The following is a 26,926-nucleotide window of genomic DNA, read 5'->3' on the forward strand; positions in this document are numbered from 1 at the left end:
ACTTGCCACTACCATAGCCCCCTTTTCATTCTTAGTTTACAAATAAAAATAAATGAATCATATATACACTTGTATATATGAAGAGTGTGTATACACATGCATGCGCATGTGCACACACATAAATAAAAAGTAAGAACAGGAAAACCTAATTCTTCTTGAAAAGATTTAAAGAATCCCCTTCATGTGTTACACTAACAAGAAAGACAAACAAAAATCAAGCATTTAAAAATCAGTCATCAACCTGTACGTGTAATGGTAGATTCAAATTCAACTATCAAACATCACAAAATTTACCTTTGTTCTTATATCAAAATAAAAAGCGATAGGAAGCACTACAAAAGTCTGACAAATGGAGGAACGGCAACAAATAAGGGCAGAGAAACCTTCTTGGAAATATATCACAGCCTGGAAATAGTCACATCCACTTGAACATCTCCACCAGTTTTCTTGGTACATTCTCTTAGCGTATTTACAGACGGTAAAGGGCTACTTGCACTCAGGTGTGCACTGGCCTTTATAGAAATTAGGTTTCAGTGTACTTATATTACACTAGCACCATAGTTAATGTTAGCTTTTTCAATTTATTTATTTATTTATTCAACATCATCAAATTTTTTTTATACTAGTCATGGACAACTACAGCAGGAAGAAAATTTTAAGAAAAGAAAAAGAAACTAGCATTTGATACACTATCAAAAACTTTTCAAATACAAAAAAGGGTAGTCTGACACGAATCAGCAGTCAAAACACAATCAACACCTTGACGTCCATAAAATCCTCACTTGGGTGATGCTAACTTTACTTTTCCTACCTCATACCCTACACTCCCAGACTCTATCATAGAATGTACTCAGGAATGCAGCAGCACATCACTGGTCCTTGAAAACAATCCTGTATTCTGGGTAGGCCTGTACATCATTGTAGGTGACAAAAATCGTAGGACTGTTCACGTCATCGACAGTGCTGTTGTAGCGCTTGCCACCTGGTGTCTTCTCCGGCGGGCTGCGCATACTCTGGTCTCCCTTTGTGTACTCTCCAACAAGCACGCTGCACCGGAACATGTGGCGTTGTTGGGACACGTCAGCTTTTGCGTACTCATCGCGACTGGAGTATGCTGCGGTGGTCGCGAAGTACGCTCCTTGACCCCATGCACTTTCTGTCAAGATTCAACAATATTGTGTCTTCATTTGACAGTAGTAATAACAAATTACTGTATCTTCAGATATTTTACATAGCTTTCTCACAAACCAAATGCTCAATTCTTGAAGTCCTTAACAATGGCCAAACAGCAGTAAAAATAAATTGAAGCAAAATTATGTGTCATACAATCAGCATATCATCTGAACATTGGCCTCTTTCTTTTTAACTGATCGCCCCTTCTAGTCACACCTCCTCTCCTTGCACACATACATCATTCCTACCCCTCCTTTCCAGTCTCATAGCAACAATTCCAAACTTTTTTCAGTTGACCCCAATCTTTTTTTTCTTTGTTTTTTTGCTCACCATAAACAACAACAACAACAGTTATTGTAGAATTGAAACATGCTACAATTCTAATGTACAGCTGGACAGTCCTGGCCACACTGGGTTGCCACATGTGACAGAACACCATGCTGAAACAGGCACTGAACACTGATGAATGGTGAACACTGGATCGGAAGTCCAATGCCTAATGGACTCTGCCACAGTGTCTCTTAACCTTACCTTAACATCTAGTTTATCATCAAAACACAGAGAAAAATTCAGAGATGAGAGAGGGACTGAAACAAAAAAGTGTACCAAAGCCAGGGGATTACACGAGCCCCCTCGTGGGGTGCAGGGGTAACATCCCAACAGGAGGTCTGCGAGGCAAAGCACCCTAAAGCTGAAAAAAATTTGTTGTTTGCAACCCCAGAAACTGTGCAAGAATTGCCACTTGTTTCACTGTTATACAGGGGTCGACATTAACTTGTGTGTTTGTGCGTGTGTGTGTGAGACAGAGAGAGAGAGAGAGAGGGAGAGAGAGAGTGTGTGTGTGTGGGGGGGGGGGGGGGGGAGGAGTTGGGGGGGGGGTCTGGGAGGGGGAGGGAGCATGTGATTGTTTTCCCTGTCAAAATAAAGTGTATAGAAGCATGTATCGGCACATACGTATGTTCCCAAATACAAGAATCTGGGTCTGCTTGCATTTTTCCAATTCCCACTTGTGATAAGAATCTCGATTTGATCAAAACTATACAGTAACTGCCTCTCAGATTTAAGTTACGCATATGTTTGTCAGAAGAGTTCATTGGATCAACACAGAACTGAGGAGAAACCAGCCTTTCATTATCAGGATGGATGATATCAAGGTGGTGGTGTGTTTTTTTTTGTTTTGTTTTTTTGTATTGTTTTTTAAATCCCAATTTACACCCGATTTGCACAGATCAGATCTCAGGAACTTTTCTTTAAAAACAGATAAATGGAAAAGCGCATTTATGCATTTTCACAAAGCTCTCACATCCCAGAAAAATCAAAAAAGATTGTACCCACTTTCAAGGTTGTTGAAGCTTCTGTTAAATCCATAGCGGATGATTCCATCCACTGCTTCTGATTTAGTTCCATGCCAGAGTTTGGTCAACTCGCATGGCTTGTTTGGTGGCATGGAGGTCTCCATTTCTTGCTTCAAAGCTTGGTACTGTTTGTACAGGGTCGGGTTTTGGATCCTTTCAATCTGAAACCATACATCCAATGAAGTCACTTGTGCACCCAAGCGAACACCACAAAGACCATTTCACATGAGTATAAAATAAATAAATAAATAAATAAAAGCATAAAAGAAAGAAAGAAAAGAACAGATAATTTGATAGGAATGGAGACAGGGAGGCAGAAGAAAGGAAAAGGAAAAACACAAACAAAAATACAAATCTTCTCAATTTTTAAACACATCAAACAAAATAAGGAAAAAATTCGTAAAATCACCTTCTGAATTTTCGTAGCAGGCCTCTGCAAGCTTTGCATGAAAGTCTCTGCGACACCTTGGTATTCTGGTGATGAGGGTGATAGTGGCACAGGATCCACCATGCCCTGCATACTGGACCAGGTTTTGGGAGGCTGCACTTCCGCACCTGTACCAACATTCAGCACTGTGATGTGGGAGGATTCAGCGTATTGTCATAAGTACAAAATACATGTGGTATGTTTCAACAGACACAGTGACATAGTCAGAGAAAGTGAGAGAAAGAGAGACAGACAGAGAGAGACAGATGGAGAGAGAAGGGTGTGGGGGTATTTCTGGGTCAAAAACAAAATTTTCAAGAGACTTACCCAACCACACTTTATGAGCTCAGCTAAACTGAGTGCCACAAAACAAAAAGTAATTTATTATTACTTGAGTGCCACCTGGAAGGGTGTTCTTCTGAGCTTACACCTCTGTCACTTCATTTTTCTGACCCTTCTGGAACCCATGGGGATGAAGGATGGATTGAGTATGTGGCCAATTAACTCACTTAGTACTGCCAGTTGGCTTCCCTGACTTTCCTCACAGATGACCCATTTGTTTGGGTAAGAAATACAATCACCAAAAAACAAATGCTAGAATGATTGAACTGAAAACTCCCATACTGATCAGTAACATAACAAGTTAGTTGGGCACAAAATATAAAACCTCCCTTCTTTTGCTGTCAAACAGTGAGATGATGAAAGTATTCATATTTTTTGTTCGAAATTTGCATGTACTATTGATTTGTAAACGAACCCAGGAAAGCACACAGAGTTTGAAACAGATCAAATTCAGCATGATATATAGCCATGACAGGGCCCCTTTGTCTAATCCTGTTGTCTGCCTTGTGACTGAGAAGAAACTGGGTCAGATGCCATTGTTGACACACACTGTTCACATGGACCAGTCACTGTGAAAATAACTCTCATGCTCGCGAGCACAGCAACACATGCTACATCTATTGGTTACAGTGGAGAGTGGAAAGGTTAGTTAAGATATTCTTTGCTTCTAACATCATTATGCAAATTAGGTGCCTCTCGAAAAATTCAAAACTATCTAAAGCCCTGATCGGGCTCCTCCATCTGAAATGGTTGGAAACAGTAGGGCCTCTATTGGGGGCCCTTCATCCGTCCGGAGTGAGTTAAAAAAATTGTCAAAAGTTACTCTTGTTCCCTCACCTACGGAAGGGGGTCGAGCCTCCCATAAAGGATACAGCTAGTGATCATTCTGGTCCCAATACTTACAGTTTGTAAAGGAATGGATTTTCCAACCAGCTGAACCATATTGTAATGTATGAAAGTCAGTTGTGTCCAACTCTGACCATCAGAACTGCAGTGGCGGCAACTGCAGACCTGAACTATCTGGACTAGAACTCAGTAACAGTGGAGAGGTCTTGCCCATGTTACATCCTCACTCTCTGAGCCAAAAGGGTTTTGGATAGTTGTCGTTGGGATGGTCCCCCGAAAACCACTTGAACCAAATCCTTTCTCCACACTTCAAATTCAGATCAAACTACAGTAACATAGCCAAACCATGCAAAACTATGACAGAAACTCATCACAAAGATGCCCTCTATGCTTCCTTTCATCATATATCCCTGTGTCAACCAGGCTGGTGTGTTATACAAGACATCTTCAGTGTTGATCAGGAAATTTGAGGAGAACATCTAAAGACCCATCCGTGAAGTGAATGACCCTAGACTGTGGGGTTTCAGTCTTCCCATTTGAGCCCATGGCTAACTCAAGTCTATATAAGAACTGACCACGAGCCAAAAATCCCACAGTTACACACTCTAATCTATGACTTCCCTGTCATCAGTTCACATCACTAGCAGTTTCACCATGTTGGCTGGAAGGATATAAATATGTAATTAGATTCGACTTACCTCTGATCTTGTTTTGTCGGATGACAGTGGGACGTGGCTTAGCTGCCTCTTCAGGATCTTCAGGAATTTCTTCCATTGTGGTGAAATCAATGGTGTAAGCCAGACGTACGCCATCCACAAATTCATCAATCATCGATCTGGGCTTGCCTTCCCTTCATAACCACAGATCAATTCATCAGGCAGTTATCAATCAATCAGTCAATCAATCCATTCACCAGTTAGTTAATAAATCTGTTGTGCTGGCGATAGGAAACACCTGTATACAGACATGTCAGAGTTGTTGTTTTTTTTGTGTGTGTGTGTATGTGTGTGTGTGTGTGTGTGTGTGTGTGTGTTTGTGTGTGTGTGTGTGTGTGTGTGTGTGTGTGTGTGTGTGTGTGTGTGTGTGTGTGTGTGTGTGTACAAGCATGCATATACTGATTTGTACAGAGATGTCCATGTCAATGCATGCTGGTACATGTATATGACAAGATGAGAGCAAGTGTCCCTGTGATAGAATCTGCCTCCTTCCCTCATCCTAAAATAGCACCTTTGCAGTCAGCTGAGCGATGAACAGTTTTATCTCTCCTATCCACCACTTTATCATAAAAGCAGTGCAAGTTACTCTGTGATACAGTCTACAGTCTCCTCTCACTCTGTTGAGGATTGCAGGTGTCCCTAAGGTATAATCTGTCTCTCCGTTCCTCCACTCTGTTGTGTAAGGACTGCATGTATCTGTGACAGAAAATATTCCAGAGTGAATAGTATTTTGTCAACCTATTCAGACTGGATGACACAGAACTGCTCAGATGACTTCAACTGTGAATTCACAACCATGAATGCAAAAATCCTTACGTTGCAATCACACAAAAAACCACCACAAATGCTGCAAGGTTTGTCCTGGGTTTCAGTGTGTGCATTTTGCCTTGAGCTGAACCAGATGGTGCAACTGACCTGGTGTTTTCTTCATCTTATTGTAAATGAGGTGACTTCTCTTCCCAATATTTCCATGGTACACGTAACTTTTTTTCACACCAGAAATCTTTTCACTGCATGCTTTGAGCCATAAATATTTTGGCAACCATTTGTTTGACCTGCACAGAAAGCTAGCTGTAAGCTGCGACTGACTGACTGGTTGTTAAAAAAACACAGAGGGAGCACGGGTAAGATACTAATGGAAGACTACTGTGCTGTCAGTGTTACTGCTTTTTTTTTTCTTTCTTTTTTTTTCCATAATGGATATACATTACATTCTAAAAAAAAAAAAAAAAAAAAAAAAGGGCAATAAAGCTTTTCCACCAATGAATACATCTGTGTGATATGTTCATATTTTTCTAAGCATGGATATTTGATCTTTCTCTTTTTATGTACGAGGAATGCATTGTCATGGCAGTATTTTTTTTTTAATGGCCTGATGTACAAGCGTGTGTGTGTTGTTTCTGCTCAGGGGAAAGCATTACAAGCAAGAGAGGCATGGCCTTCAAGACTCACTTGTGATAAATTAAGTCCCCTAGCATTAATTACAGAGTAATTTCCCTTTTTTACTATCTGCACCAAAACGTTTGCAAAATAAATAATAATTCCATGCTTAGCAAAAGAAGTTCCTGTTTGAACAAAAAATGATAATAATGACTCCTCTTGTTGTTGTGTCAGAATAAGAGGTCAAAGTGCCAAGTTTAGAGAATGCAAAAAATATAAACAGTAAATGCAGTTTGCATATAATTAGGCTTCTTTTTTATTTTTTTTGTGCCCATCCCAGAGGTGCAATATTGTTTTAAACAAGATGACTGGAAAGAACTGAATTTTTCCTATTTTCATGCCAAATTTGGTGTCAACTGACAAAGTATTTGCAGAGAAAATGTCAATGTTAAAGTTTACCACGGACACACAGACACACGGACACACACACACACACACACAGACAACCGAACACCGGGTTAAAACATTGACTCACTTTATTTACACAAGTGAGTCAAAAATGACCAGTTTAATGTCGGGGGTGTCTTTGATTTGAACTCAACATTTCAACTGCTCAGCCAACTGAGCCAAACAGGCACCCATAAAAAGGAGTTGAATTTGTGCGCCATTTTTATTCCTGTTATTGATAGGGGGCGGCATGGATCACTTGCACGGCTGGTGCAGTTCCCAGTTCATGGGTTGGATTTCTCATCTGTAAAGTGTAGCTCATAATTTGATTTTCTGGTGAGTCTGTGTTCTCCGCTAAATGCATTATATTTTGTCTTGTATGCAGAATCTTTAGAGCTTTTTGGCAAAAAGTGCATATTTCCCAACTGTCTGATTAAGCTCTGAATTCAAAGCATTTCACTGATGGTAGATAAAATATCGCCACTTTGTTAGATTGGCACTGTCGACAGGATCGCCACAAGGCATCCACTATCAGGGTTCAGGGTCATCAGCTCTGCTTCCAATGACCCCGATATGGGCAGCTGACAGGGCTATTAATTCGCAGTCAGGAGGCCTAGTGCTTCAACTACATGTCTGAGGATGATTTTCTCCTCTGTAGACTGCTCTCTGAGAATGAGATGTGAAAATGGATTTGATTAATCTAATGATCCATTGGTGAACTTTGCTCAGGCGTTCTCACCATGAGTTTTGTTTAACGTCTGGTGTCCATAGATTTTATGCATTACATGATAAAGGCATTTGTCTATATAGGTAGGATCAGGAAAGTGCATTCAGGTATCAAGACACAGAGCAACTCACTTGTAATCCATCTCAATCCTGTAGTTATTCCTCTTGTCATAGGGCAAAAGCGATGTCCCACCTTGCTCCACTTCAATGCTGCTCCATTGCACCTGCAACATGACAAGTGACCAGTGGCTTTATCACTAAAGAAGCATCAAAATGATCCCAGGGATGTGTTCCGGTCAAAACTTCAATCATATACATGTACACACACTCATTTGTGCGAAGTATTCTTGCAGCCTGGTTCACAGAAGGAAATACCATAGTTAGAAAAAGAATGCATCAGTATATACAGTATGTGCTGTTTTGTCTTGTTGAACTGGGCCATATTGTGTGCAGTATCAAGCTGCACTGGTTTTGTACAGAGATCCACTGCAATGATTTGTGCAGTGATGTGATGTGCTGTGCTTTCTTGAGCTACGTCGATTTAGACTGTGCTGTGCTGTCTTGTTTGAAAGCATTTCACAATGGTGCATTTGATTCCATCACAGTGCGCTGTACTCTAACATGCTCTACTGCACTGCATGTACTGCACCACATATTCTTTAAATATAGGCTGCTCTGTAAAGTGTAGTGTCAGTTGCATATCATTTGAATGTGAAAGAGGACAACACTGTCAGTCAGTGTATGAATGCCTGGACTGATTAATCATCTACTGGAAGAACGCATGCACACACGCATGTACACACACACACACTCACGCACACATGCACGCATATATAGATTTGAATTTGTAATTCTTTTTATTACAACAGATTTCTCTGTGTGAAATTCATGCAGCTCTCCCCAGGGAGAGCGTGTTGCTACACTACAGTACCACCCATTTTTTAAATATTTTTTCCTGCGAGCAGTTTTATTTGTTTTTCCTATCGAAGTGGATTCTTCTGCAGAATTTTGCCAGGAACAACCCTTTTGTTGCCGTGGGTTCTTTTACATGCGCTAAGTGCATGCTCCAAACGGAACCTCAGTTTATCGTCTCATCTGAATGACTAGCGTCCAGACCACCACCAAGGTTTATTTGAAGGGAAGAAAATATCGGCGACTGAGCCATGATTCATACCAGCATGCTCAGATTCTCTTGTTTTCTTGGTGGACGCGTTACCTCTAGGCCATCACTCCACATAGATAGATAGACAGACAGACAGACAGACAGACCATTTCCTGGAAGAATTTTGTTCATGGTGCATGTTACATACATATTTAATAATGTCTTTTTCTCTTTATGGGACATAGAAATAGAAAACAATATCAAGCATGTAATGAACTTACCTGACTGATAAATATATTTTCTGGAACAATGTCCAATTGATATATCTCTCTCAACACACACACACACACACACACACACACACACACACACACACACACACAGAAGTGTGTGTGTATACATACCAATGTATATGTATGCATGCATGCTATACTTAAATGTGTATATGTACAAACACTTGTGCTGTCTGATGAAATATGTCATCCAACATCACTAATTCTCTTGAGTCTGTGTTCGTGCTGCTTAAACAAAGCCAGGTTAATTGCAGAATAATTCAAAAAACGACAACAAAGAAACAACAACAAACATGTTTCTTACTGATGAAAATAAACACTTAACACCTTGGAAAAATCTCTGAAAATAAGGAGTGTAAGACATACCTGCTGAGAGATCAATTCTGCATGCTTCAGTTCCTTCACTCCTTTCTCAGCTTCCTTTATGATTGAGTGCTTTGGAATCTTGTCCACTTTTTCCAGGAAGCCATGCAGCGTCAATCGCCCGAGGTCAAAATTCAGCGTGACATCCACTTTGGCTATTCGGCAAGCATTGATCAAATTATTTTTCTGGAAACAAAGTGGTGAAATCTGCGTTTTATTCATTTTATCATACTTTAATTGTGTTATGATTTGGCATGTCTTTGGATGGTGCCAAGTTGCTTTGAGTCACACTGCAAGCATTGTACTGAACTTTACTGTGCTGTACTTTACTGTACTGCAGCATTTTGCAAGGGTGTAAGTGACACTGTGGCCCAAACACTGAAAATGAACATTTGAAAAATCTGGACACTGGTTAAGGAATTGTGATAAAGGGCAAATATTTATTTGCCCATTGAAAAAAGTGATTAAAAAAATTGATGATTATAGCTGTGAAAAAACAAACAAACAAAAAAACTTTCAAAACAGGATAGTATTGTCCTTACCATGTGGGTAGCAACTTGAACAGGTTTCAACACAAAACCAAACCAGGAAGAGACATGTTTTGACCCTCAGGCAAAACAATGATAGTGCCTTTGTCTGTATGTTTTACTGTCTTGCTTGTGGCTCTACATGCGTTGCTTCCTCAACTTATTTTGTGCTAAACACATGTTTGTGTTCCAGTAGAAGGTGAGTTCAGTACTGTAATGTCTTGAGAGTTCTCTCACTTGCACCAGCAGTCAACTTTTACCTTCAAAATAAAATAGCACATGGGGTGTAGCATCGACTGTGCTTGTTCGATTGGCTGAATGATTTCTTTGTGTGTTTTACTGATGCGGCATGTTTATATTCTCCCTTGCATGCACATGAATTGAGCCTAAAATGGTTCACACTCACGCTCAGCTCATCCCATTGGCTCAGATTCAGGTCATCTTCAGGGACGGTGACCACAGAATCTCTGTAACACTGCAACAGCTCACTGTCTGCTTTGTCCACTGCAGTCTGATTCATGCCCACCAGTAGCTTGACCACTCGGCCCCGTGTATTCTCAAAAAACAGGTCTGGTAAAAGAACAGTTATTGCACTGGTCTGAGACAGAAAAACAAAGTGAAGCATACACACGCATTGTGGACTGACCTGCCAACATCTGAAAACTGATGAGTTTTTTTTGTTTTTTTTTTTTTTTTTTTTTTTTTTTAAAGAAAAGAATAGTCCTTAACAACAGAGGCAAAAACCTCCTTGGTTCATGTGTGATTGCTACCAACTTTCTCAACAGGAAAAAGGAACCCCCCCACCCCCTGGCCTCTCCCCATTCCACCTCTCCATCTTAACATTTTCCCAACTTTATCATGGCTTTCAAGATTGGAAATATAACAAAAATTGGAAATGGATCCAAACAAACTACACAGACATTAACATGCAGAGAAAATGGTTTAAGGAGAACAGGAATACATTTTATTCAGTCATTTCATTTGAAATTCATCTGTTCAAAAGTTTACATGATATGACTATTTTAGCAAACAATAATTTGTCATTTCTTTTCTTTGAAAGAAACAGTAACAAATTGTACACCTGGAAAGCAAAAAGCCTGCATCATTACACATGCATTCATAATGTATGTCAAGTTTAACAACAATGAACATTAACACTATGAACTAACTGATAAGGTCTTTGCAAAAAAAATTCTGAAAATAAAATTCAGCGGCCTCCTTTTCCTTTTAATATATGTTTTCCAAACCATTTGAACAACTGATACAATCCACAACCTGGGAAGAAGAAGACAAAATTGACTGCAGGATTTTTCAAAACAAAAAAACAACTAAAGTTTATAAAGAAAGTAGTGAGATGTCATCACCTTTTCCTCACTTGACAATGTGCCTATGGTTTGAAACGTCGTATCCCACTAAACAAAGAGGATTCATCTACCACCAAAAAGGTTTTTTGTTTTAATCCACAACCTGATTTCCTGTTTGAGAATTTGTGCTGTTTCAGTGTTGATCCAGCCATTGGCTCTCACTGACTGGTGTCATAATAATGAATAATGTTGTTTTGTCTTGTTATTTGATTATTTTTGGTGATAAGATGAATAAGCTGGATATTTGTGTTCTGTTGCATTGTCATTCAAATAAATTTCATTGGAAAGACATTAGGCTATCACAAATTATATGCACAGAAAAAAATGCGCAAATATGCTAATCATCACAAAGGACACTGCTTTCACCAACAAAATGGCCTAAAAGGTTAGTGTAAATAGTGTCAAGCCATAACAATGAGTGTAAATCACAACTGTATTTGAATGATCTGAGTCATCAAAAAAAAAAAAAAAAAAAAAAGTGCTGAAGAAGTGAGATATGTTAACTCTTTCCATACGAACGGCGAAAGAGACGACGTTAACAGCGTTTCACCCCAATTACCATTATCAAAATATTGCAAGCGGAAGGCTCTTATACTGAAGACGTGCATGTTGACAAAGAATACCACAATTCTGATGACGGAAGCTAAAGGTTGGGTCATTCAGACACCCACTGGACATCTGAGGGGTCTGTGTAGAGGAGAAGAGAGAACTGGCCGTACTGAGTGAGTTAAAAGAAACCCCATATATATTCAGATTGATGTCCCAATACATGACAGAATTGTGCTGCTTATGGCAGATACATACACATCGATGTAGCTTCCATGCTGAGCAAAATAAGTTATTATCTTAAATGAAAATGATGAAATAGATGCCATTAATCAAAGTGCCAATATGTAAGATAAAAATACTGCTGTTTTGTAAAAAAGAAATAAAACAATGTTACAGCAAAATGACAGGCGAAAACTTTCATTGCTTCCAATTACTGTCCTGCTAGTGCATTGTCATTATAATAGGAATGTGTGGAAGAATTTGTTTACATTTTTTTTGGCAGAATTTAGTGTCAACAGAGTATCTACAGGTCTGCCACACAAACACACAGAGGGAAAATGAAGTTTAATTTAACGTTTGCCATGGACACACACACACACACACACACACACACACACACACACACACACACACACACACACCCTGAAAGGGGGTTGTCACATACACTCACTTTATTTTCACACATAAACCAAAAAACAAAACAAAGAAGTTGTTCATGGTGTGGTGAGTCACTGTGGCTAAAAATTCACTGTGGTTACTTACAGCGCTGGGTTCCATGAGTGGACTCAGATGAGCCAAGTTCTTCCTCTGTGGGCAGAAAACAAAAAAACAGAAGCTCATCCAAAAATTCATGGACAGAAATAATGATTTTGGTGAGTTGAAGGGCAGCTAAGTATAGACAAGAATGTGGCACTCCCAGGATCGTTAAAATCCTCAAATAAGCCGCATCACTGTATAAGCCGCAGAGGTTGAAGCTGGAATAATAAGTCGCGGCTTACAGACCGAACTTTACTGTAAATACATTTCATTGTACAGTAGAATTCACACACAAGTGATGCTTATTCAGACATGTGCTACTGGTTTATACATTTATGCAAGTGTTACATATGTTATAATTATCATTTATTCTATTATTTTTGTTAAACAAAAAAAAAAACAACCAAAAAAAACAACAACCCAACAACCCAAAACCAAAAACATTGGAAATTGTGACAAAGTCAGACATTATTTCATCTCTGAGTACAAAAACAGATCTTTCAACAAGTTTCTTTTCATGGACAACAGCTCTTTTATTACCTCTTTCACTGCCATTGGCAACTTTAGTCGAAAAGACTTTATTCGACATCGAGGAGTCATGTTGAAAGGACTATTTTTTTCACAGTGTAACTTCTTCTTTTTCTTCTTCTTGTGCGTTCAAAGGCTGCAACTCCCACGTTCACTTGTAAGCACATGAGTGGGCTTTTACATGTTACATGCAGCCATACTCTGTTTTTGGGGGTGTGCATGCTGGGTATGTTCTTGTTTCCACAACCCACCGAATTTTGACATGGATTACAGGATCTTTAACATGCGTATGTGATCTTCTGCTTGCATAATATACACACAAAGGGCGTTCAGGCACTAGCAGGTCTGCACATATGTTGACCTGGGAGATCGGAAAAATCTCCACCCTTTACCAACCAGGCGCCATAACGGAGATTCGAACCCGGGACCCTCAGATTGAAAGTTCAATGCTTTAACCATTTGGCTATTGCACCCATCCCCACTGTATCAAAGCTTGACAGCTGCAACCAACTTTCCTGTACAACAGAACACAATGACTAAACTTTGCCCCCTGATCAAGTTTGAAGCAAGCAAGTCTGCTGTGTTGTTTTGACACGAGCCGAATCATGCGTCTGAGAGTGTCAAGTTTAAAATATCTGGCATTGGGAGTGTTTTTCACACAGAAATTTGGTGGAGTGAGAATTAAGGCAGGTAGTTAGTTTCCAGATCAACTTACCAAGAGTCTGGGAATGGCTTTCACTGAGCATCCGTCTGTAGTCTGCATCAGCCTCCTTGAACACCTGGTGAAGAACGATGAAACAAAGCAGCAACAGTGAACATGACAAAGAAGGTGATCAATTCTTTAAAGCCAGAATGGCTGGACAAAGCATGGATCAGAACAAAGGTGTTCCCAAGTCAACATACAAAGGGACACACAGTGCATGATTGTGCTTGCAACACCATGAAAGCAAATTCATATCACACACACACACACGCAAGTACACACACACACACACACACACACACACACATCCACAGACGCACGTGCACACACATACACAAGCACACACAAACATGCACACAGACACAGACATAAACACTCACACACACACACACACATCATCATCATCATCACCATCATCTCATGTCCTCGACAGTGAATGGACATTAAATCTAACGATGAATCAACACCCATTACACACACCATGAACCACAAAACCAAAGCCACCTCTCCCTCAGCATACTGGAGTGATGGCCTAAAGGCAATGTGGCCACCCAGGAAGCCAGAGAATCTGAGCGTGCTGGTTCGAATCATGGCTCAGTCGCCAATATTTTCTACTCTTCCGCTAGACCTTGAGTGGTGGTCTGGACGCTAGTCATTCGGAAGAGATGATAAACCGAGGTCCTGTGTGCAGCATGCACTTAGCGCACGTAAAAGAACCCACGGCAACAAAAGGGTTGTCCCTGGCAAAATTCAGTGGAAAAATCCACTTCGATAGGAAAAACAAATAAAACTGCATGCAGGAAAAAATACAAAAAAATGGGTGGCGCTCTCAGGGAGAGCAGACTGAATTTCACACAGAGAAATCTGTTGTGACAAAAAAAAAGGAGAAATACAAATACAAGTACACCCTAACTACCACTCCCCTGACCCCTTCCTTGACCTTCCACACAGTCCACAGAACACCACTTTCACTGTCAGGACCAAGTATTGTTCTAATGTCAAGTGCATATGCTTTAGTAACCTGACAATTGAGCATATAATTTTTCACTGTAGCTTGATGAAGCCTTTTGTACACGAAAGTGTGTCTTCACAAGTGACTGAGAACGTTGATGTTTTTGGCTTTTTGCATTCATTATCAGTTGTTTTGCTTGTCAGTTTAACGACTTCTCTTTTACGAAGTCCTTTAAGTATTTAGAGTTGTTGTTTTTTGTTGTTTGTTTTTTTTTCTTCCAAATTTCACCAAACATTTTTACCCTCATTTGTCCAGTTTCTCCCAACCCTCCATTCATCCACATCTCCCACCCCTTCTAACCGATAATACTCAGATTTATTCATAAATACTTTAACAAAATGTCTTCAATCACCGATATGTGTGACGGGACATTAAACAAAATTCCTCCTCTTCACTGTCAGCTTTCCCAACTCACCTCAGTGAGGGCTGTATCCTTCTTATGCAGAATGAAGAACACGTCTGAAATGATGGTGTTAGGGTGCTTAAGCCCATAGTCCAGGGTGACTTCGTATAGGGCTTTGGCCACAACAGCAGCAGGGTAGGCCAGGGTACCCGTGCCTAGGGCCGGAAAACCGATGGAGTTCAGCTTCAGTTTATCTGCCATTTTCAGGCACTTCTTTACAGCATCTTTTACAACCTGAAACAAATTTTGCAGAATCTGCTGAATAACCTGAAGCAAGTTTTGTGGAATTATCTCAATAACCTGCACCAAAATTCAGAGGAATTATTACCCGAATAACCTGCACCAAATTTGATGAATTACCTGAATAACCTGCAACAGATTTAGAGAAATGACCAGGAAAACCTGCAACAGATTTAATAATAACAATGATAATGATAATAATAATAATAATAATAATAATGATAATAATAATCCAATTTATATAGCACCTTTCCATGTAAAATGTGTTCATTTGTGCTGTACAATGTAAAAACTCACAAGTGAAACATTGTAAAAATCCACAAATAAAAACATGCCCCTTTCCTCCACAGAACACCTCAACAACACACTGATAAAAGCAGAAACAAGTACACACATGCACACATCAGGAAAGATAGTTTTAAAAGGTGCATCTTTAGGATCTTTCCAAAAGTTACGAAACACCAAATTTTTCTGAGCAACAGATGCAAGGGGTTCAGTTACTGGGGCTAAAGACAGAAAGTTTTGTTGTTTTTTTTCACCAAAGGTCCCAAAGGAGAACCAAGCAACTGTCAGCAGAGAGGAGTCAAAAGAGTTTAAGATCTTAGAAGAATGGTCAAGATGGAGAAGATCTGAACGATATGGTTGGATACTGTTATGACAGAGACATTGAAATCAGAGACAAACTAATTTTGTATTGAATTCTAGCCTCCATGGGAAGCCAGAGAGGTGTTCTGATCAGTGATGTTGTCTGGCTTTCACAGCTTGAACCTTATACATGATTCTGAATGTATTGAACCTTATCTAGTTTATCATTATGGAGACCAGTTAGGAGAGAGTTCCAGCAGTCTTATCTACAATGAATGAGAGTAACAGCAAGTCTGTTGGCAAGAACAGTGGAAAGAAAGGGGCGAAATTTGCCGAATGTATGTAACTGACAGAACAGAGTGTGGCATATGTTCTTCTTCTTCTTCTGTGTTCACTCGTATGCACACGAGTGGGCTTTTACATGTATGACCGTTTTTACCCCGCCATGTAGGCAGCCATACTCCGTTTTCGGGGTTGTGCATGCTGGGTATGTTCTTGTTTCCATAACCCACCGAACGCTGACATGGATTACAGGATCTTTAACGTGCGTATTTGATCTTCTGCTTGCATATACACATGAAGGGGGTTCAGGCACTAGCAGGTCTGCACATATGTTGACCTGGGAGATCGGAAAAATCTCCACCCTTTACCCACCAGGCGCCGTCACCGTGATTCGAACCCGGGACCCTCAGATTGACAGCCCAACGCTTTAACCACTCGGCTATTGCGCCCGTCATCTGGCATATGTGATCGACATGTGCATCCACAGACATTGTATCAATTAAGTGGATGCCAAGGTTTCTAACGGACTGGATGAGCGGCATGTCACAGCCACAGAGGGACACAGGGGTGGAAGTGACCTGGTTAATCTGATTTTGTGCCATTGGCAAATCACCTTGGTTTCATCCTCATTTATCTTCGACTTGATTTCACTCATCCACCCGGCCACATCTTCAATACAGCTGTTAAAATTACAGGCAAGAGTTGGAAAGTGAGGGAACAGTAGAGCTGGGAATCATCTGCATAAAAGTTGTATGAGTGACCTGACCGACAAATGACTGAACTAAGAGGCTGTGTGTACACAGTAGATATAACTAGGCCCAGGACTGAACACTGTGGCACTATATACTTCAGCCCAGATGGGGCAGGTTTTTTTGTGATCAACAAGGGCAGACTGGGTATGGCAAGTTAAATATGACTCAGCCAATCCAGGACCATTCCGGAGGAACATCAAAATAACCTGCCAAAAATTTAGCGAATTTGTTCTACTTGGAACCATCTCCCTTATTATATTTGACATTTTTGCATCACTGTTATCTTTCCAAACAGCTATCATGCACAGAAATAGAAAAATAAACTAATAAAGAGACAGGCAGAATGTGACAGATAGAAGAAGAAGAAGGAAGAAGAAGAAGAAGAAATACAGGCAGAGAAGAGAAGGTGGTCAGGGAAGGGGAGGGCTTCAGTATACCGGACAAAGACGACAACACAGCCACCCTCTCCAATCCCTCCCCATTCCGCGGCCCATTGTGTCTGCAGCCTCCGACCCCAATCGTACTGTTGGTTTTACCTTCCGTATCTTTGCTGTATCTTTCTCCTTTGGCAGAGTGCAGTGGAAGATCTTCTTGCACATGAGCTTCCCTCCTTTAGTGACGGCCAATTCACCCATCTTGATGCCGCTGGGATATTTGGCTTTGCATTCCTCCTGTATTTCCATGCCTCCCACACGCAGAAGGTCCCTGGACACCTGGCCATCTTTCAGTGACAGTGCCGGGTTGCTGGAGTTGACCAGGACATGGTGCTGAGCAAACAAATATTTTAATCAACCCCTTGTCTGCCATAGTGATGTCACTGATGACACCATCAAAAGAAGGGAAATAAATCTGGAAGCCTGAAAATTCACACATTTGTTCTAGAACAGTACATCTCCAGATCATTTTCTCAGTTTTCTGGGGGAGGACTGATTGTTGTGGATATTGATTTATGACTTGAAACACAGCTTTCTCCTGTTTTTTTCTTCCTCTTCATGGCAGTCAAAGGTTAAGATCATGTCCTAGACCATAAGGTAGTGTGCACTTGAAGAGCACACATGCAGATTTGTATGTACTTGGACCATGTCCTTGACTATAAGGTTGTGTGTACTCAAATAGCACACATGCACTCTCACAGACATGTATATATACACATGGACATAGATGCACACATGCATGTGAATAGGCAGAAACATTATCAGTCATGCAAATTCATGCAAGTGTGCCCTACACAAGATTGATGCAGGCTACCTCTTCGTTCATACTCGTCTATACACAAAGCTTGCAATGTCAAGATACTGGCATAACAGGCATATCATATCATGAAAATTTACTGAAAATGGGCTGTTCTTAGTTTGATCAGGTTCCTAGCATCTGTGTCTTGAAAACAGTCATCTTCTCCCTCGACTCTGTGGAGAATCATTAGAGTGCTACACTGCACAGAAAAAAAACTGTTCACCAGATTCTTCCAGATTAATCAGTCGTATGTCAGATTCCAGATTAATCAGTCGTATGTCAGATTCCAGATTAATCAGTCGTATGTCAGTTTCTTTTTTTTTTCTTTTGAGATGTTGATGTCCTTCCATATAGGTTTCAGTCTGGGCAGTGCTGATGGTCTCTTTGCTACCATTGAGAGGATTTCTGGCTTGAATCCTTCACTGATGATGGACCCTAAAAATACCATACCAAAAACAGTGTAGTGTGCATTAACTGGTTTCACACCATGTTAATTTGCTTAATAAATGTCTCATTCATTCTGTTGACCTTGGTTTCAGTTTCAATGAGATGTCAGAGCATGTGGACAGATCCATATATGCTACAACACATCTGCTGTTGAAAAACATGAAAAAACAGAAGGTGCCTGACCTTTACATAAATCCAATGCACTGATCAGGACTTGACAATCCAAGGTTTGTGTGAAACATTAACATAAAGATGAAATGACATGACCAGACAAAATAAACAAATACATAAACACATCAAAATATTGTGATGGGAACGACAAAACAAGAACGAAAATGTGCCACACTCCATGAACCCATATGTATCCACACATGTGTACACACCAACACAAGCATGCAAATGCACACACACAAATACATAGACACATGCACACACAAACACATATATACACAATGCACATGCAACAGTTTGCAGTCTCACAGACGCAAAGGCTCAACACTCAACTGACAAACGAATGTGCAAATGCTGACCTGACATCACAAGCAGATCAGTCATGGTTTGCCCATTTACCCATTTCCATTTCAAGACCAGATTGTTGAATGTTATTTACATGCCACTTTTGAAGCAATCTTCACCATGTCATAATGTTCAGACACATTGTTTAGCTCCTATTAAACCTCCAACATGAAGATGGGATACTCAGGTAAAGTCCTATTCTAATACCTTAAATTCAGATACCTATTTCAATGGCAAATTTTGTGGAGTAATAAAACTATATCAATATCGTTAGATGTTTAACCTATTTTCAGAGGTTTTGGACTCTATTTTCAGGGCTATTGTACTCAATTCTGATGCAGATTCAGTCACTAAACTAACATGCAGACATCTTGCCATATCTGAAAAAATGTCTACAATGACATGTTCATTCAGTTTGTGCCAATCAGACAGCCACTCTTTTTGTTCTTGACCCCACAAACCATGTGAACAAAAAAACATGGCAGCTTGAGACAATAAGTGTTGGTTCATTTTCATGATACGGGTCATTTTGCATCATATTAATGCTTAATTCTTGATTATAAGGGTCACTTACACAAAACATGTCATTTCTCATATATGTCTGCACTACCAAATGTACAAAATTCTTCATTCAAATAGGTCCTAGAATTCAAGATATTAAAACAGGACATTATCAGATACTCACTCTCTCAAAACCAACAGCTTTGTGACCTACCTCCTCCTTAGTGATGTCCGACATAGAAGACAAGAAGATCCTGGGTCTGACAGGCACCTGTGGCTTGGGTGGGGCAGCAGGTAGGCGAGAAACTGTCAAAGGAAAGGCACAAAATCAATCTTGTTAGTTTCAAATTATCTGTACAGCATGCAATTAAAACAAGAGAGGGGGGTGGGGGGGCGAGGGGGGGAGCCAACAACTCACCCCAAGCAGGCCAGTTAACCATAAAAAAGAAAAATAAATCATTATATTATTGTCTATCTGGTTCACTCATTAAAATGCTTCTATTATAGCATTTTTCAGAATATTTACTTTTATTCAGACTTCCCTCACATCACAGAAAAAAAAGGAAAAAATATTTATGAAACTGAACGCAGTCCATGTTCCACCTCAAACTCTGCATGTGTGTGTCTCTATAAACATGTAAGTTTTGTACTTGTGTCTGTGAGCTATGATTAAGTTTTCAAACTGTTCAGTTGCATTTGAGCATGTTGCAATTCAGTCACATTTAGTATGCATTGTGTATGCCTAATTTGGTCAATAAAGTTTATCTCTACAAGGAGAAAAAAGAAAATAGTGTTAACCATAGACACACACAAAGGCATGTGAACAACCAAGAGGTCATAACACAGACTCACTTTGTTCACACACACAAGTCAATAAAAAAAAAAGTGTCTGGAACAAAGGAACATATTCTGACTCTGTGGCACATGCATAGTGACTATAACATGGACACAAACAAATTTTTCAAAGCTGAGTGTTTTTACCTTTCATGCGGCGTCTTGCCTCCCTCACATCAAACAATGCAGTGGAAGCTCCCTGTGCCTGCTCAACGCTGACACCACCTGATGCCATTGCACCCCCATCAAAGGAAATCACGGGAAGAGATAGGAAGCAATCCTTTTTCTTCACACCAGCTTCTTCCTGATACATGTCAGGCAACTCTTCTGGATCAAGCACCAAGCATTTGTCACTGACGGCCATGTCCTTTCGCTTCCGTCGCCAGGCAGGCGTCTGCAGATATTCTTCCATTGAAGGTTCTGTGTAGGTTACCTTTTTCATAGTGATCTCCTGATTGAAGGTGTGGAGGATACCCTCAGCTGTGTCCAGACAAAGTTTGTTGCCACTGATGATGATCTGGTCATTATCAGGATCAAAAACAAAGTCATCTTGTTTGAGACTCATGTCAAGTACTCTGTCAAGAAAGTAGGGTCTGAACAACTCATGCAAGGCACGTGGAAGCTGAAGTGCCTGCTGCTTGACCCCGTTCTTTTCAAGGAAGTCCAGGAGGCGCTTGTACTCTTTGTGAACAGAAGGACCAACACCCACAAGAGTCAAGGCCTCTGTGGTCTCATCCATCACGACCAGTTGCTCATTGTTTATCACAACAGAATATTTCATTTCTGACCATTCTTGACACTTGATAGCATGTCTGCTGTTCTCATCAAACCTGATAACTCTTTTCTGAACAGCTTGAATAGCTATGGTTTGTACCATCTCTGCTCTTTCTGCATCAAAAGAGTGTACCTGGAAACCATCAGGAGTGAACTCAATAACTTCATCTGGACCTCGTTCTATGCACAGTGACTCAACAGTCATTCTGGCGACAGGAAGTTCCAAAAGCTGCTTGTGAAGATCAGAACCCCATGTATAATGAAGGGATATGATGTTGCTGACAGCCTGTAGAAGTGTGAGTTTCACATCTTGGATTTCCTCTGTTACACCCTTCAGTTCAACATATTCATTGTTTTCACTGAAGTTGATTTCAAGCTTGGGATATTTTTCTTTGACATCATGAACTGTCTTGTGTGTCTTCAGCAACTGCAGTTTCTCCTTGCTGAGAGGGATTTTATCAGTCTTCTCCTGTTTTCTCCTTTCCACCTCACTCTGGACAGTTGTTACAATATCAACGATTTCTTCAAAAATGTCTCTTTTTTGTTGTCCTTTATAGACAACAGTCAGAAGCTCTTTACCTGCATCGTAACTCAGATTCACTCCACTGTCACCAGTGACCTTTTGTTTAGCATGCCCTTCAGCGTGGGTGAACACCTCAGGAGTGACTTCCAACTGATGGATGAAGATGGGTTGAAGGTGGATGTCTAGGATTCTGTCCACATCATCTTCCCAACTTCTGGCCAACTGTCGGACATTGTCAACCTCTTGTGTCAGTGTGCAGACCACAAAACCACATCCTGCTCCAAGCTCCAGACGAGCATGCCGATTTGCCAGAGAATCCTGAAGATCTTGCATGGCTCCTGGCAAATTGTGCAGATGGCTGATTTTTTGGTAGTGACTTTCAGACAGAGGACGCTGAGGGGGGAGGCTGGCTGTGAGTTCTGTGCTCCCTCCTGACACGCCTAAGCACTCCAGGTACAGACTGACTGCAAGAACAGAGCTGTGTAACTTGAGCTCCTGGGCTGCAGCAGACACCCGCACTGCCACTGGAAACAGACAGGTCACAGAACAGTCACCTGACAATCAGTCAGTCAAGCAGTTTATTATTCCTGGAAAAAATAGCAAAAATTAGATTTGTTCTTTCAAGTGTTCACCCCTCACCCTCATTAATTTCAGTCTAAAATCATCTTCTTAGATGAACACACTATAAATAAATAAATGAACGACCATTAATTACCTGTTCATGTAATCAATAAAGACAGAATGTAACATTACCTGATTAGACTTTACACTGAAAAATAAGAATAACATAAAAGCGAAAACAGTATCTTGAAAAAACAAACATCCTGCCCACTTTTGTTGTTTTGAGACTCAAAACAGGATAGGGGGAAAGAAAGTAGTCATAGTGTTTAAACCTTTCACAAACAACTTTCACAGCTTTAAATGAACTTCTTTAATACAGTGACTTACAGAAGTTGGGTCCATTCATTACTGAACAGCCAGCACTGAAGTTTGAACTATTCAAAGCGGCACACACTAATTTAGTCTTGTGGACTGAGGGTTGTGCATTTTGGTTCAAATCTGCCAGTTACACACACCTCTCTTTTGATTGCACACAATCTGATTCTTGACGGAAGTGAATTGATGGAATCAAACATGGCAAAAATTTAAGAATTCAGCATGTCCAGACCATCACATTTACAACAGAACTGATGTAGCTACTTTCAAAGCAAGAAGAGTACCGGATATATATATACTTTTTTGTGTTCCTTTTGAAGCTTAATGACAACCATAAGTGAAAGCACACTGCACACTAAGTTCAATTATTGTTGAACAGATTTCTGAGTTTCATCTGACAGTCAAAGAGCAAAACACTGTTTCTTATAATCACTCACTAAAATTTAGTTTCTGATTGTTTGGCCTCCACCATTCAGTCACACTTTGATAGCCTTTGAGGCAGTAGTACCTGTGAAATAGCATTATTGTTTAGAGCACACAGACTCTCTCTCTCTCTCTCTCTCTCTCTCTCTCTCTCAAGTCAATGATGTTGTTACAAGATAATGGATTTTTATTCGTAAAACATGCGCGCTTTGTGTTGTAACGTGTTCCCACATTGCAACCATAAAGTTACAGTTACACAAGCTATAACTGAGTGCCACTGAGTAAGTCAGTGATCTTTTATTTTCGTACTGTACATTACAAAGGCTTAATCTTAATTATCACTTCCTCATCACTCTGCTTCTGAAAACAATCTTTCCATTTGACATGCTCTCCGTCACGATCTCTCTTCTCTCTCTCCTTCCCTGGCACTAAATATTGTCTCCCTCACTCACTGGTTCTCACCTTCAGGATCAGCAAAGGTAACCAGCGCATACTGTCCTTCTGTGTTCATTTCTACACCTGTCACCTCTCCTCCTTGGTATCTTCTTGCGTTTTCAAAGTAGAGGGTCAGTGTGTCTTTGGATACGGGGGGATGCTTTGGCAAGTTCTTCACCAGGATAGTGCGACTCTGGAGTATGGAGTCCACACTCAGTGTGTGTTCCTTGAAGGGTTTCCTGGTCAGAGCAGCTTGAACCTCTTTGTGATCTGTGTCGGTGCACACACACACACACACACACACACACACACACACACACAACCACACACACAACCACACACACACACAACCACACACACACACACACACACAGAATGTGAAAGAGAAAAAGAGAATCTGAATATTGCACGAGGTGGTGTTTTGGATTTCTTTTTCCACATTTTTTTTTTTTATATGTTAAATCCACAAACAAAATAGAACACTTTACCCATACCATTCCATTTCATGTTCCCAGGGGGTACATGAAATAAACTTTTGGCCTTGCCTGAAGCTTGTCATTCCAAGTCAGATTTCTTAATCTCATCCTCCAGACCAACTTATTTTCATGCTATGAAGACTGAAAGAAGATCAAGTTAGAAAAGTATGCAGTAAAATTTTGTTTCTGAAGGGAAATGTTGTAATATTTGGTGTGTATGTTGTAAAAGATTGCTGAAGCATGTGTAACTTGTAAATTAAATAAATTGGTTTGTAGGTTTGTTTGTTTGTTTTTTTTCTTACGTTTTTTTTCCTCTACTGATCTCTTACATGCTTTTTTCCCCACATTCAATTTCAAGTAAACATTAGCATAGATGTTCAGTCATTGTAGTAACTACATATCACAGTCAACTGCACAAAGAAGGAACGAAGGGAGTGCAGTTTGTGAATCACTATCACTATCATTATTATTGATTATCATCATTACTTGCTTTGCTGGTTTACAGCTTTGATGCATAAAAGGGACAGGCAGATAGTGAGACAGAAAAAAAAGACAATGTAGGACAGAGACACACAGAGAAAGAGAGAGCTAGACAAGCATAAAGAGAGCCACAGGCATATCAACAAACAGGCCAAATAAGCAAAAACACTGATACCACTCATACTAAAACAACCATTCAGCCATTTACGTACTTCTGCTACATTTCATGACAACCACAGCTGCTGCTGCCATTGCCATGGCTACTTCTACAACCGCTGCTGCCATTGCCATGGCTACTTCTACAACCTGCTGCTGCCATTGCCATGGCTACTTCTACAACTGCTGCTGCCATTGCCGTGGCTACTTCTACAACCGCTGCTGCCACTGCCATGGCTACGTCTACAACCGCTGCTGCCATTGCCGTGGCTACATCTACAACCGCTGCTGCCACTGCCATGGCTACGTCTACAACCGCTGCTGCCATTGCCATGGCTACGTCTACAACCGCTGCTGCCATTGCCGTGGCTACTTCTACAACCGCTGCTGCCACTGCCATGGCTACGTCTACAACCGCTGCTGCCATCGCCGTGGCTACTTCTACAGCCGCTGCTGCCACTGCCATGGCTACTTCTACAACCGCTGCTGCCATTGCCGTGGCTACTTCTACAACCGCTGCTGCCATTGCCGTGGCTACTTCTACAACCACTGCTGCCATTGCCATGGCTACTTCTACAACCGCTGCTACTTCTACAACCATTGGCTACTTCTACAACTGCTGCTGCCACTGCCGTAGCTACTTCTACAACCGCTGCTATTTCTACAACCGCTGCTGCCATTGCCGTGGCTACTTCTACAACCGCTGCTGCCATTGCCATGGCTACTTCTACAACCGCTGCTGCCATTGCCGTGGCTACTTCTACAACCGCTGCTATTTCTACAACCGCTGCTGCCATTGCCGTGGCAACTTCTAAAACTGTTGCTGCTGAAGCTCCTATCACAACTACCTTTGCTGTTGGTCAGTTTGAGGTCTGTCTGCACATTTTAAAGGCGAAGCGAAGCGTTCCAGTTTACTACTTACCAATGTGAGACTCAAACATGATGACCGCCACGTCCCCAGAATCCCCAAAGAGAATGGAGCTGACAGAGACCTGGGTTTTGGCCTCCACAAAATACTTCAGCTCATCCGTGGTCCTCACAGCAGGCAAGTTGGTCAGCAGGATTCGGTCCGTGTATGGCTGTGGTGGCTCTTCCAGACGAACATCCATCGTCTGATCTTGAAAGATGTGAGAACGTGCAGCTACTCTTGCAGCAACTGGGGAAAAACAACACCGGGTACTGGAAAGGTGAGCTTGAAGGGGGACAAAACTGGGGGCAGGGGAAACTCAATAAAGAGGCAACCAGTGGAGAAAATGTGTGTGCATGTGTGTACTTATCAATGTGTTTGTGTTTGAAAATATTTGTTACTTCAAAAAAGAAGAAAAAACAACAACAAAACTTAACAGCAATTTTGTATGAAACTTGCATATGTGAAATGTGCATTTCAATGGATCTGTGTGTCTGTGTATATACACACATACATGCAAATATATGTGCTTACATGCATATTTACACTGGTATGCTTGGGGGTGTGCATGTATATGCCTTTGTTTTTGTTTATAACTTCATATGTATTCTGGTATTCATCCCAGTAAATGTGTGAATCTGTCTGTGCAAACAGACAAAACATAGACAGAGAGAGAAAAAAGCAAAGAAAAGAAAAAAGGAATCAAGAAAGAAAAAAAGAGTGAAAAAAAAAAGCAAAAAAGAAGGAAACAGACAAAAACTCTCGCAGCAGACAAGGAAACTTAAACGCATACCAACCTTCTTGCTCTTCAAAAGTGACGAAGAAAACACCACTCCGTTTATCCAGGTGAATTTCCTTCACATCACCTCCTCCAGACCGCTTATTCTCAAAATAACACATCAAGGCATCCGTGCTCGTCGAGGAAGGCAGGCCTCGAACGCTCACTGTGGTGAGTCCTGTTGATGCCGACACAGCAGCAGTGCCTGCAGAACCTGCTGACCTTGATGACTGTTGTGGCAAGGCTCTGCTCACTCTTAGGATCTTATTGTCAATTCGGTGTTGTTGCTGCAGCACTCGAGTCATCGCTGGATAGGGTCAGACCATATTTCATATTAAGCCCACAGGTAGCTGGGTGATGAAGAGGAAAGAAGTGTGTGTGTGTGACTGTGTGTGTGTGCGCGTGCGCGCACGCGAGCGTGCATGCATGGTGTGTGTGTGTGTGCGCGCGCTCGAACGTGCGTGTATGGATGCGTAGAGGCGTGCGTGCATGTGTGTGTTTGTGTCTGTGTGTGTGTCTGTGTGTGTGTGTGTGAAGTACACATCAAAAACTATGGGACCTGATTTTAAAAAAAAAAATTTTTTATTTTTTTTTTTTAGAGCAGATTTGATCAGTATAGGCTTGAAGTTTATTGGA

At 40.9% G+C, this 26,926-nt stretch overlaps 1 protein-coding gene across 1 annotated transcript in view; it reads right to left on the bottom strand.

Annotated features, from left to right (window-relative positions):
- Nucleotides 1-254: 254 nt before the first annotated feature.
- LOC143293737 (uncharacterized) overlaps nt 255-26,926 on the bottom strand; it is a 33,975-nt gene continuing 7,303 nt past the window's right edge. Inside the window, exons 5-20 of the mRNA XM_076604943.1 lie at nt 26,310-26,597; nt 25,528-25,761; nt 23,521-23,763; nt 20,550-22,223; nt 19,783-19,874; nt 17,408-17,638; nt 15,025-15,246; nt 13,610-13,673; nt 12,373-12,417; nt 10,104-10,267; nt 9,174-9,356; nt 7,545-7,636; nt 4,842-4,993; nt 2,938-3,083; nt 2,509-2,689; nt 255-1,156 (exon numbers count right to left, since the gene is read on the bottom strand). Of these exons, the coding sequence (XP_076461058.1) occupies nt 870-1,156; nt 2,509-2,689; nt 2,938-3,083; nt 4,842-4,993; nt 7,545-7,636; nt 9,174-9,356; nt 10,104-10,267; nt 12,373-12,417; nt 13,610-13,673; nt 15,025-15,246; nt 17,408-17,638; nt 19,783-19,874; nt 20,550-22,223; nt 23,521-23,763; nt 25,528-25,761; nt 26,310-26,597 (4,298 nt within the window). The 3' untranslated portion in view covers nt 255-869. The remainder of the gene's footprint in view (nt 1,157-2,508; nt 2,690-2,937; nt 3,084-4,841; nt 4,994-7,544; nt 7,637-9,173; nt 9,357-10,103; nt 10,268-12,372; nt 12,418-13,609; nt 13,674-15,024; nt 15,247-17,407; nt 17,639-19,782; nt 19,875-20,549; nt 22,224-23,520; nt 23,764-25,527; nt 25,762-26,309; nt 26,598-26,926) is intronic.

This window comes from Babylonia areolata, chromosome 19 (assembly GCF_041734735.1).
Source record: "Babylonia areolata isolate BAREFJ2019XMU chromosome 19, ASM4173473v1, whole genome shotgun sequence".
Lineage (NCBI taxonomy): Eukaryota > Metazoa > Mollusca > Gastropoda > Neogastropoda > Buccinidae > Babylonia > Babylonia areolata.